This window comes from Neolamprologus brichardi, chromosome 17 (genome assembly GCF_056152115.1).
Source record: "Neolamprologus brichardi isolate AB-2024 chromosome 17, ASM5615211v1, whole genome shotgun sequence".
Taxonomy (NCBI): Eukaryota; Metazoa; Chordata; class Actinopteri; order Cichliformes; family Cichlidae; genus Neolamprologus; species Neolamprologus brichardi.
Genome location: NC_142120.1, coordinates 19,194,869 through 19,207,737, shown reverse-complemented (window position 1 = coordinate 19,207,737; position 12,869 = coordinate 19,194,869). Strand labels below are relative to the sequence as shown.

Here is a 12,869-nt window from a genome sequence, read left to right as displayed (position 1 = left end):
GGGCACATGTGCTCGCTCGGTGACTTTGTATTACCCATTAAATCTCTCTCTCCAGCTTTAGTATCTGCACCGTGATGCCCTGAGGATAGGGTCTTTGGATCCATTTCCTCCTGCTGCCTTGTTTACTGGAAGATGTAATCATATTCCAGCAAAGCTTCCTTCCTGTAACCCCCCACCACCACCACCACCACCACCAACCAACCCCAACACACACACACACAAACTCTGTGACCACAAACACGGCAGCCGAGCATCTTTCACAACTGCAGGAAAAGACAGAGAGAGAGAGAGAGGCTGGCCACTGACCGTCATAGAGGACACACGGGCAGGGCATAAAATAAAAAGTGGCAGCAGACCCTATGTGCAGTGGTGGAAAGGAGAGAGAAAAGAGGAGGAGGATTGGGGGAAGATTACTTTTCCACCTTCTAAATTTACAAGTGAATCCAAAATATTTCAGGAATCTTAGTCCTGAAATGAATCTAGACTGGTGACTCACACACCAAAAGTTTCCCAGGTCTTGAAACGCAGACTTGAAATACTTTCCAAAATATTGTAGTATGACTTGAAACTTAGAGACTACATCAAACACAAGGGCAAAATGGATTCAAACACCAGAACAACATGAATCTCTCCTGAGGTCCTAATAGGAAAACTACACAACTTCCTGAAACTGATTGATCTTTGATTATCTAAGGAAGTGATTGTGATGACTCTGCGTCATCCCAAGTACCATCAATAAGACATTTTTTAAGAAAGTGGTTATATGGTAAATAACTTGATAGTGACAAGGATGACATAGAATACGCATTTAGAACTGTATTATTTCTCAGTAGTTTTACCAATGTTGGTAGCACCACCTGAGCACGCTCAGTATTGTTACTGACCACGTCAATTTGTTTATAACCACAGTGTTCATCTTTGGATTGCTGCTTCTAGCAAAATAATGCAGCATGTTGCAAAGCTCAAATCATCTCAAGCTGGTTTATTAAACATGGCAATGAGTTCACTGGACTCAAATAGCCTCCACAGTCACAAACCTCAGTCCAGTAGAGCACATTTGGGATGCAGAGAAATGGGAGATTGGATGTGCAGCCGACATATCTGCAGCAACCGTGTGATGCTGTCATGTTAATATTGACCAAAATCTATGAGGAATGTTTGCATGAATGTTTGTTAAATTTATGCTATGAAGACTTAAATTAGCTGTGAAGGCAATATAAGGTCAAATCTGATACTAGCAAGGTGTACTGAACTGAACTGAACAGAAATAATGAGCTATAAATAATGAACAAAGTCCTTCAAAGTACAAATTTGTTCAAATTGCAACTGTTTTGTTGCTGCTATCACAACTCATAAGAATGGGAAGCAACGCTGTGAAGAGAAATAATCAATTCCTATTTGATGGTTTCTGCTCTGAAGCGAATGGCTTTCATTTTCCCAGCTTCTGCTTTGGTTGAATCTCTGTGTTAAGCCGATAAAGCAGACAGCAAAACAAATTTAACTGTAGGTTTAAAAAAAAAAAAAAAAAAGAGCGAGAGAAAAGAACAGAAACAGAAGAGTCTGTGCAAAAACCACAACAAGTAGCATTTGGGGAGTAAACATCACAGATTTGATGATCATTTTGCTGCTGCAGAGAAAATTCATCACATCTGCAGTGTTAATGCCACGCTAGGGGCACATGCCTCGCTTCCTTTCTGTGGGAGCCCTTAGATGTGCCACAGCAGCATTAATGAAAACAGTATGTCATCCGTTATAAAATCTGGACTAATCCTAATCCCTAGACTCTGTACAAGTTCAAATGCACAGCATGCTTGAGGCAACAGGTCCTTGAAGTAGAGGAAGTACAGCGGGCTAATAAACCTGCCCGACCTGCGTAACAACAATAAACTGAAACGGCCCTCTTTTCTAAGGTGCTTTTCCAACGCAAACAAATTCCAATCTCTCCAATAATTAGCTTCGAGTCATTCTTTGGGCACAGACGCTTCAACTATCTGGAGCTGCTGTAAAGTAAGAGGACACATTTCACACCAGGAGACGTGTCATCATCACTTCAGGGCTTAAGAGCTTAACGGGAAAAACACAATGAACACAAGAACAAATGCTGCCTCCGAGTGTTTTCAGGGATGTGGTGTCATCAGCTAAACCAACACAAACCAAGCAAAAGAAAAGAAAAAAAAAAAAGGGAACATAGGACCGGACAAAACTTAGATTTGTGCAATAGCTCAGACGTTAAGAAACAGCCTGCAGCAATAACAGCTCTGCTGCTTTAGAAATCCTTCAGATCTTTTAAGTACTTAACTAAACCACAGTCAGTGAGAAACCCCGTTTTTTGTTGTTTGTAATTTTGTCAGAGGGACTGGAATAAATTCTCAGGTTCTCATCTTTGAAACTTTACGCTAAGCTAACAAGCTGCTGGCTGCAACCTAACTATACTACAACTACAACTACTATAATAAACTAGCAAATAAGATAGTTTAGCTTAGTTTGCTATAATAAACTAACTAAAACTAGATGTGAAAAAAAGATTTTGCAATCAAAACTATAATAACACTGCATATATGCCAAATACCCAAAGTACAAACCATCTGATTTAGCTTTAGCTTCTGATGAGACCACTGTGGTCAGCCTGGCTTGTTATACCATTATAAACTGTATATCACAGCTTCACATAGCCATTTATTTATGACGCCCTGTTTTAAAGCCTTGATTTTAGCATCGATGGCTGTCATCACCATAAATGGAGGAAAAGATAAAGCCCTAACTGATCAGTTACGACAAGGATACTAATTACTAACAGACATACCATAAACATAAAACAGGGATTTAACTTGCATCATAAGTGGCTCACCAGAGACACAAGCTTTTTGTTCCAGGCTGTATTTCATTGTATAGTTCAGAATTTAAAATGGGAGTCCAGGTGACTCATCAGCCTCTCCAGGAACTCTGGTTTTTAGCCTCGGCTTCATTTGTCTGCTTTTTTTTTTTGTAAACTCAGTTCCTCATTGTTTGGCTTTGGTTATAATCATAATCTTTGCAGTGTTCAGCACAGGTTCTGAACTTCACTGCCATCCACGGCATCTCAACATGATGGTCCTAATCTCAAAGTACAGTAACCAACACGCCTCGTTTAAAGCAGTGCTTTGACACAGTTCTATTCATCCTCTGAACGCCCGCTAAGAGCTATTTGGATCTGAATGTGTCAAGCTAAGAATGACAAGCACAGCGGGGAGACACGAGCGCTATTAGCTGACACGTACCCGACATGATTAGCATCATAGTGGGGACTGCACGCTTATGTTCACGAAGTTCCCAAGCTTGGAAATTATGGTGGAGTTAATAACACTCTCCCTTCCCTCAAGAGCTATACGCAACATGTGGGTGCTGAGACAAATATTTCCAACAGAACTTCACTGATGCTATCTATAGAAAGGCTGTATATTTGTGGAGCTGCAGCCAGGTGTTAACATGCGATACTGTTGGGGTAAGGCTGGAAAAAAACCTGCAAACCGACTTGAGTTTTAATAGAACCTGCAGGTCTAGCAGGGCAGTGAGTGTAAACACTGTTTCCCTGTTTGCTCTGTGGTTAAGCTTTCCGAGTCCAGCAGATGGAGACCAGATGAGGTTTTGACGAAGAAGATAATTATCCTGCGCCACGCCCAGACACACTGTGGGCCCAGCACGCCACACGATGACATCAGGCTTCTCCTGACAGGGAGAGATGAAGGTACACGTCTGTGTGTGGGCGAAGGACAGGTGAACAGATTGGAGTTAACGGTCTATGTCTGCCCTCAAACTCTCATCCCGCATGTGCGGTCATAAGTCAGAAAGTCAGACTTGCATTACATCTAAATGCTTCTTTCGGAGTTCGGGAGAGTTAGCATACTCACAAACAGACCAGTAGCCACTACGATGATCATCTTGGGTGGCTGCTGGTCTGTTTGTGAAACCACCACACTTGAAAGCATAAGGTCATGTGATATATCAGGAATTAGCAAAACATGTGGTGCTGAAAGGAAAATTTCACCTTTCCAAAAAACAACTGCTGTTTCCACAAGTGTTTAAAATGAACAGGAGCAGAGATGCATGACAGATAAATGAGCTGTTTCCTTAAGATTCACAGTTACTTTCACTGCATTATCTCCCAGCTACAGTTCCTAATTCAGAAATTAAGATTTTGCAACCAAAAAAACAAGCCATATCATACATTAATATTACTGACATCCATGCAGTTAGTTACAGATTTCTTAATGAGAGCTCTGTAAATATTTCATAGCAAAGCATTTCAATAACTGGATATTCAGACTATGATAAAACAGCCAACCTGCTATACATTAAATCACAAGTAAAGCTTTAACAAAACAGAACAAATAGGAGCTTAAGTGTTTTTATGTAGACACACCAAACTGTTGCTGCTGATAGAAACTCCTGTACAACCATTATCCTCCTTTAACTAACTGTGCTGTTTATACAACAGCAATAAAATATTGCACAGCTTGTGAGTCTGTTCCTCATTTGTCATCAATCTCCTCTTCTTCCACTGTTATCACTCTGCTGGGAATCCATTTCCTACTGGTCTGCAGGGAAGGGCTGGAAGTTATTGTGCTACAGACAGAGCTGCAGTGTATTATTTCCAGATATAATGACTCTGTGCTATATCACCAAACAGCTTCTTCTGTTCACAGATCGTATTATTTGTTGCATCACACCGGCTCTGAAGACATGTGCTGATGACCACAGAAATCTAATAAAAGCACAGAATGAAATGTGTTGTGTAACAATGAACACACAGAGACTACGAGTAAATAAAGCTCAACCTGTGGTGACATTTCAAGACCCTGGTCTTTTTTTTCCCTTTCCTAAAAATATCGCTTTCGGTTCCACTTGGTGATTCAGAATCCTCTCACAACTGCGAAACACAAACTCAATTATATTTCCGTACATAATAGTCTAAAAATCTAAATGAACAACCACAAAAACTTCCTTTGACCCTTTGGTGAACAGCTTGAACCCTGTCCAGTGTACCCAGTGGTCCTTAGTTAACCTCCCACCGGCCTCCTGTGAGAACCTTGAGAAGGCAGCACCCGCAGTGATGCTGCATCTAGGGCTGCCACAAACTATTATTTTGATAGTCGACTAGTCACCAATTATTTTTGTGATTAGTCGACTAATCAGATCATACATCCATTAGACGTAGAACGTACAGCTTATTGCACCAGCATGCATCTGCTCTTATATAACTATCATTAGCTTACAGCTTTAAGTGTTTAAGGTATGTGCTAACTAAAAAGAAAGACAAGATGATAGTTTATAAAATTTTAATGAAATTTGCAGATTGTTTCGGTGAAGTTTAATAAACTCCTTGTTATCTAAAATATAACAGGACACCGGAGTATATTCTCGAGCATCTCACACTTCTGATAATCAGTTGTCTGCTTGACGTTTATTCAGCTGTGTAAAAACTATAACTTTAATCTCAGCCAAACCGATTTACTCAGGAACAAATAAAATACTGAAAAAAGCCAAACAATAACATTTTTAAGTTATCTAAGTGACTTATATATGTTTAACCTGAGTAGCGAAAGACAGCGGTGGGTTTGAAAACGATTTGCCGGGAGTCCGGTGTTCTCACAAGCTCTAGTGAGCTTTGCCCCCGGCTAGCTATCGAGCTAGTGGCTAACAGACGTCTCCGAAAACGTCGGAGCGCTTTTGAAAATATGTGGTGTCTTGATAAACTGAGCAGATATTTGAGGTTTACACAGCTACATTCTCGCCTGAAAATATGTTAAACGTTTATTTTGTGACCCAGAAAGAATAATAACAGTAATATTAAAACTAACTAGCTGCCGCCATTGTTGTAAACTGAGCTGGGCCCCGCTATGAATTCTGGGACACAGCTTCTTCTTCTTCGGGGTTTAACGGCAGCTGGCATCCTTGTACATGCAGTGCTGCCTTTTTCTGTTTCAGTCCATTATTACAATTACTATTACTATTAAATTAGTCGTCGACAATTTTGATAGTCGACGTAATCGTGACTAGTCGACTAATCGTGGCAGCCCTAGCTGCATCCAGTGTCTAATCCATTTTTAGCAGTTGAAAGATGAGCCTTGCTATCGTGTCCCCCTTTCTTCCATCTGGAGTGAGTCAGCCTTCCTGGTTGAGGAAGAGACTTGTTAGAGGACGCTAACCCCGCCCTGCCAAGGCCGGTGGCTCTGTGTGTTATAGGGGGGTAATTAAGGTAATTAGCCCAGGATATCAACATCACCAACCACCTCCAGGCGAGAGAGTGACTCTATCAAAGGTTGAGATGAATAATGAAAACACATAAAAGACTTTCTCCCAGCGTGCCGGCTGCTCATTCGGGCCCCATTAAGACAACAAAAAACACCCACTTTGTTCATCTGCTGTGTTTTCTGCCTTTGAGCGAGATCCCATCACAAAGGTTAAATATTAACTTTTTTTAAACAACCTTTTTAAATTGTTTATTTAACACTGATACTGTTTTAAGGCTGCAACAGGCCGGTGGTTTCGTATATTCAGGTTGGTTCTTGGTTAAACTTGAGTTTTTGGGAGGTTTTATGCCAAATCCAAACAAAAAGTCCACATTTACAATAACCAAAAAAAAAGCAAAAAGTTCCTGAAAGGCTGTTGAAAATATGTTTTTAAAAAAATTGGAGTCAAAGTAGGGTCTAGAAAAATCTGCAAGATAGACAATAATGCAGAGGACTGGATGATGAAGTTATTAGAGACTCGTGCAGATAAGCTCACCATGCAACACGCAACGCGACACTAGCACAGATTACATCTAGATATACAAATATTAACGACATAAACATGTTTTAGATTTTATAAAACTAGATATCCATGTCATCTCTGTATCTGGAGTTGATGTCTCTGATCTCAGCCATTTCACAGCTAAATAAAATGTTGATCAAATGCTGTGTTTTTGAAGATGTGGTAGCTTTTAGCCTTAACAGTTGTGTACTAGACATGTTAGAGACCTCTATTCAATAGAAAATGCTCGAATTTCAGTTGGTGAATGGTTGAAATTAGGTTAAATTCTGTGTATAGGACGATAACTAAATAAAAACGAATGCACAGGGACAAAAACTATGATGAAATCTATCGACACTTTGGTCAATGAATAAAAATGACATGAAAGACAAGAGAGACGACATCCAATTAGAACTAATTCATTTGTGTAGAAAGGAGGGACAAGTTGGGAAGTGATCCAATCAGAAATAATCTCCTTGTGCAGTCAGGGTAGACGTGCACATTTTATCTGCCCCCCAGGAAATGGTATAACAAACTCCCAAAAAAAGCGCAGTGCCTGTCCACAATTATGGTGATTTATGTGGGTAATTGGCATTTTTTTCACTAGTTTCTAGTTGTTTTTGTAATCATTAGTGAGGTGAATGCTGATTTTTTGACATCAGCTGTCTGTATCAATAAGGTTTAGTCTGCTATGATGCATGCAAACCTGAATCTGAGTTATATACAATTTAACCTTGGCCCGAGTGGCACGAGTTCTTTTCAGATCTGCATCAATTCTCTTAGATGACAACATATTACAACATTAAAATGTATTGTTCCCATAACCTTTGCATTACACACTAACACACATCAATTAAAAAAAACAAAAAACAACACACACACAAAGTCGCGTAAACCTCCAAGGTGCTGGTTACCTTTTCCACCGCACAAGACTTAGCTCATCAGTCAAGACTCCCTTTATTCACATCACTCACAATAAATCACATCAGCCATCCAAACACTCCTGACACACACGCCACCTCTTTGAGTGTGTGTGCAAAGGAAAAAAAAAAAACAGTAATCAGGTTAAATCTCTTAGCACCCCCCCTTCAGAAGTGTCTGTCTAATCCAATCGGCTTCCAGTACATGCCTCACATGTGCTGGGTTGCCCCGGTAACCCACTCCCAGCTTGCTGGTACACAAATATTCGGCCTTGTGGCTCTGCGTGGAGAAACACTGGAGAGTGCAGAGAGACTGCTGGCAGCAGCAGATGCTGCTGGCTCCCGTTCAATCCCCGATCTGTAATGTGAGCTAAACGGCAAAGAAGAAAAGGTCGGAGAGGGCAGCGCTGTAAATGCAGTGAACTGATATCAAAGAGCAAATAAATCTATTGTTGCTGGAGTGAATAAATAAACCATTCCTTTCTTAACATCTCACACGTTTAGCTGCAGGCAGTAAATCAAGATAAGATTCAGCAATGACCCTTTGAAGCAGCTGTAGCTCCGTTAAATGAACTTCAGTTAACCACTGTTAAGACATCTGCTATCATATTCATGCTGCAAACTGTTGTGATAAGAGTTTCCAAAGAACCAAAATCCTTTTAATAAATGTCCATTCTTCCCAAATCAACAGCACCTCTACCAGAGTAGCTTTGCATGATCCACAGTTCAAAGTAATCCTCATTTATCTCATACTGGACTTCAGTACAGATACTCTGTATGAAACAAGCTGTTTTAGCTCCCCTTCCCTTCCTTTAAGGTTTCTTCTTATTGGTTGCCCCTGACAAACACAACATTTGAACAACAGGTGGGTATCTAGATAGATTTTCAATATCTGTTTTTAGTCAATAAGATAAAATCATCTCATTAGTTATTTTTATGCTGCAAAATTATATTGTCACCAATACTGTCACTAAAACCTGCCATAAATGTTGCCGTCTGTGACTGAATGTAGTCAAATTGGCAATTACATGCAATCTGTTTCAGACAACACTGCAATTAACTGTGTCATTAGTCATTGTAGGTTTTCAGCTGAGTTGATTTGATCCAAGTTCGCTTGGACATTATCTCAGGATAGTGGTGCTGAAGAGAAGTCGTCTTTATCGTTGTATTATAAGAGTATTTATTAAAATAACAATATTTGACGTCCATGCGCTTCAATTCGACTACCAAAATGGGAGATAAAGCGGGTCAATTGCCAACTTTTGTCACTCAAAGTTCTTCTGTAGGTCTCTACTCTGGAGTCTATTTGTCTTTCATCTGTATCATGCATCACGTATGTCCAGCAGAAGACAAACTACATTCTGTGTGACAGTGATCAGCTGTGTATATACGGTGCACCGTATGAGCACGTGAGTGCATGCCTACAGGTAGGAACACATTAACAGAAAATCCTGTACTCGCTGGATGACTCACACTGAGCTGACATGTGGGGCCGAGCCATTGCAGTCACATGACCACACAGCAGAGCATGCACGCACACACACTGTGCATTGAGTTGACTGAGTCCCCATCCCTCTCCAGTCGCCCTCCCATCATGCTTTGCAGAGTGACTGATGAGGAATGAGGTGGCTAGGGTTGCAGCACTTGCTCCTCTGTGCTTCTAGCATCACGGATAGAAAAAGTCCTACACATCGCATCTTCATATGAAAACTATCCTGACCATGAAGGCCTGTAGATTCTCCTACTTGATTGTGCCTAACTGGTGTTCATGATGTCAAACTCTAAAGCCACCAATCCAGCATTAGAAAAGTAAAATAAATAAATAAAATAATAACACAGCAGCGAAAGTGAAAGGGTGAGCAAACAAGCAGCCAGTCGATAATAAACAACTGGCTGGAACTTACTCATGGTGGGAGTCCAGCGGTGGGGGGCAGGGCGAGGCCCAAGTAGGGCGCGGCTTTGAACAGGTGAGGCTATTCTCAGCTGGGTCTTTCTTAAAGGCACTCATGACCTGAAGGGGGAGGAAAAGACAAAAACATCAGTCGGGAGTAATATTACATTTGAGAATTTACCAAGAAGAAAACTGCAAATATGACCACAAAAAGGCTTCGAAATAAAGAGTCTAAACCCAACAGTGGCCTGTACACGAGCTACACCCTCGATTTATATCTATATCTGTGGTTTGGAAGTGTTGGGATTTTTCTTTGAATTTGTTCTGTTGTTATTTTCCTGGTCATGCTCCCTCCTGTCCTGCCTTCCGCTCTCTGTGTTGGACAGGAAGAGCTCAGGCAGCTTCTTTACACACAGCAAAGCAGGTAAAGTGAGGATAACAGTTACTGTGGGCTAGCAAGTGTTTTTCCTGGTGATAAAAGTAATAAAAATAACTATCGGATTGTACCACGACACAAATATTTGGCCAGGACACAACCATTTGTTTTTAAAATATAAGATTTAACCAGTTAATATCCAGGTCCAAGCTTCAGGGACAGCAGTCTAAGCAGAGATGCCCACACTTCCCTCTCCGTGGCCACCTATTTCGGCTCTACTAGGGCGACACAGTGAGGCATTCCCAAGCCAAGTGGCTTGACATAAAATCTTCATCATATCCTGGGTCTGCCTGGGATCTCCTCCCAGTTAGACGTGCCTGAAACAAGACACCCTGGAGGCGCCCAGGAGACATTGTTGTTAAACATCTGAACCACCTGAACTCTCTTCATTCAATTTGCAGGTCCCTTTCCCCATCTTTACTGAGACTCTAGACCTCCTTTGGAGTTTCCTCCGAATGTCTCCCCATTTGCTACCCTAATGTAGCCAAAAAACACAGCACCTTCATCAGAGTGGGGTTTACAGTCTTCCCAGCAACAAATGTTTGTGTTTAGGATTTGAAACACTGATTATCTTTGTCTTAGAATTTCATAATCAAAACTAACTTTAAAGGGGCTCCAACTGCTAAAGAAATAAAACTAATATAAATATAATATAAACAAACAGAGATATTCTGCCTCCAATCAATCCAATACACACATATGCGATTGATTTTAGGTGTGGGAGCTGGTCGTTAACATTTTCACCAGTGTGGGTTAGTTAACGGCTTTGGTTTTGTGTACGTGTGTGAGAGTGTCGATCAGTCCAGGCCGGTCACTGGGCTAAATGACAGTAATGTGATGGCACCACGTGGTAATAACGGGTAATTTGATCACTCTGCAGATGCCTGCAGGCAGTGGAAGGAGTATCATGCAGGAAAGGAAGGGGGGTGTGCAGATGATGGAGAAATGAAGTCCCCTCCCCCGGTTTAAAATGTTGGAGTGAGCAGAAGTGCTGCAGACGTGGAGGATCCAATATCCCCGAGAAATCAGCACAGGTCAGCAGAACAGTTCAGCAGCAGAGGGATCTGCAATTAAGCAGCACAGCAGCAAACCCTGCAGATGCATTCATAGTAAAGACGGACTCTTAAGCATCGTTATCACAGACACCGAGTTTACTATCCACCAGTTACAGTGTACATCCATGTCTGTCTAGATTTCATATTTGACCGCCCACCCATCCATAACCATGTATCCAGTCTGGGTCACCAGGTCACTGGGGTTGCACTTTCCAGGAATCCCTCTCCCAGTCCTCCAGTTCCTCAGCAGGTTCTGACTCTTGTCCCTTCTTGAATGACTTGAGTTCGCCAGACACTTTGAAGGATGCTCATTTCCAGTTTTTTATCCATAACTACTTTGAATTGAAAATAAATTGAAACAATGTTATTTATATAACTCCAACAACCGTCACCTCAAGCTGCTTAATACTATAAGATAAAGATCCCACAATAATACAGAGAACACCCCAACAATCAGACGAACCTCGATCAGCAAGCACTTAGCAACAGTGGGAAGGAAAAACGCCCTTTCAACAGGAGAGGCAGCCAACTGCCGTGACTGGCCGGGAGTGAGGGGAAGGACACAGGACGAAGACACACTGTGGAAGAAGCCAGAGATTAATAACAACTGGTCCTGTCACTATTTAATCTATTTATGTAACCCCTTAAGTGAAAGTGAAAACATGGCCAAATTTGAAGATGTTCGCGCCAAAGATGGGGCGCCCGTGACCTTAGCGCCATCTCAGACTGGCAATATAACCCCTCCAGGCACGCCTTCCACCAGTGCAGAGGTATTATAAACAGCCATCCGTATTAAAATACCACTCTGCAGACTGTGGACCATGTCATTTTCCAATATCTACCACTTACATTGGATGCACAGTAAATACAGAAGCAGCCAACACATTGGAAAACAGGTGACAGATGCTGCTGGTACGTCAGATGTTTCAGAAAAAATACATGTGAGGACCTGATGCACGTCAATGTTGGGCCAGAGCAGCAACATTTAAAGGTTTTAGCAAGAGTTTAAACTACAAACATGTCACCCTCCAGCCATTTTAGGGGGGTGGTGATTCTGCAAGAGTGCCAGAGAGGAAGTGAGATCTCACAGGGTTTCAGGCAGACAGTCTTAGCTCTGAGGCTTTGACCTGGGATTAGAGCCACCATATGTTCACCTCTGCTAGTTATCAGGACTGAGCAAACAGAGCTGCACTGCATGGAGCTAATCAAACATGGTCACAGAGGACTGTGGGCTGATTCAGTGATACCAAGCACCATCCAGAGGTCAAAAGGTCGGGTTTGTTTAGGCAATGTTTGTGCCCCGATGAGCTCAACTGAAGTGATTTGATTACACGTTTAAAAACTGATTACAAAGCAGCAGGATGTAGCAAATGTGGTTTAAGGCAATCTGGCACACCGAGACACAGTAACGGAACTGAAGCTGCTGTTTCCACCACTTTAGTTGCCAGATTATTAAACCTAACTTACTGATTATTCAATCACTGCCAGAAACTGCAGTTCCTCTTAAGTCCACATGAGGCCGGCTCCTAAAGTGAGTCAATCCCCAAACACCCCCATGTTTAAAAGACCAAATTTACAGCCGACATAAACATGTTTACAGCCTGATAGAAGAAACGCTTTCGGTCTTTCAGGCCAGCTTCATAACATCTCTGCCGGGTGCTGAATTGTTTTATAACTCTTCCCTTTTACATTACGCTAAACCTTAAAATTCTGTATACTTAAGTGCACAGCTGCTGTCAGTGACACGTGGATGCCTTTGTCTCATTCAATGTGGGGATGCACCAAAGACACTCTAA

At 41.6% G+C, this 12,869-nt stretch overlaps 1 protein-coding gene across 2 annotated transcripts in view; it reads right to left on the bottom strand.

Annotated features, from left to right (window-relative positions):
- usp6nl (USP6 N-terminal like) overlaps nucleotides 1–12,869 on the bottom strand; it is a 99,570-nt gene that overhangs the window by 77,690 nt on the left and 9,011 nt on the right. For both annotated transcript variants that reach the window (XM_006780945.3, XM_035908824.2), the window contains exon 2: nucleotides 9,596–9,702. In XM_006780945.3, coding sequence (XP_006781008.2) covers nucleotides 9,596–9,599 — 4 coding nt within the window. In that variant the 5' untranslated portion in view covers nucleotides 9,600–9,702. The remainder of the gene's footprint in view (nucleotides 1–9,595; nucleotides 9,703–12,869) is intronic.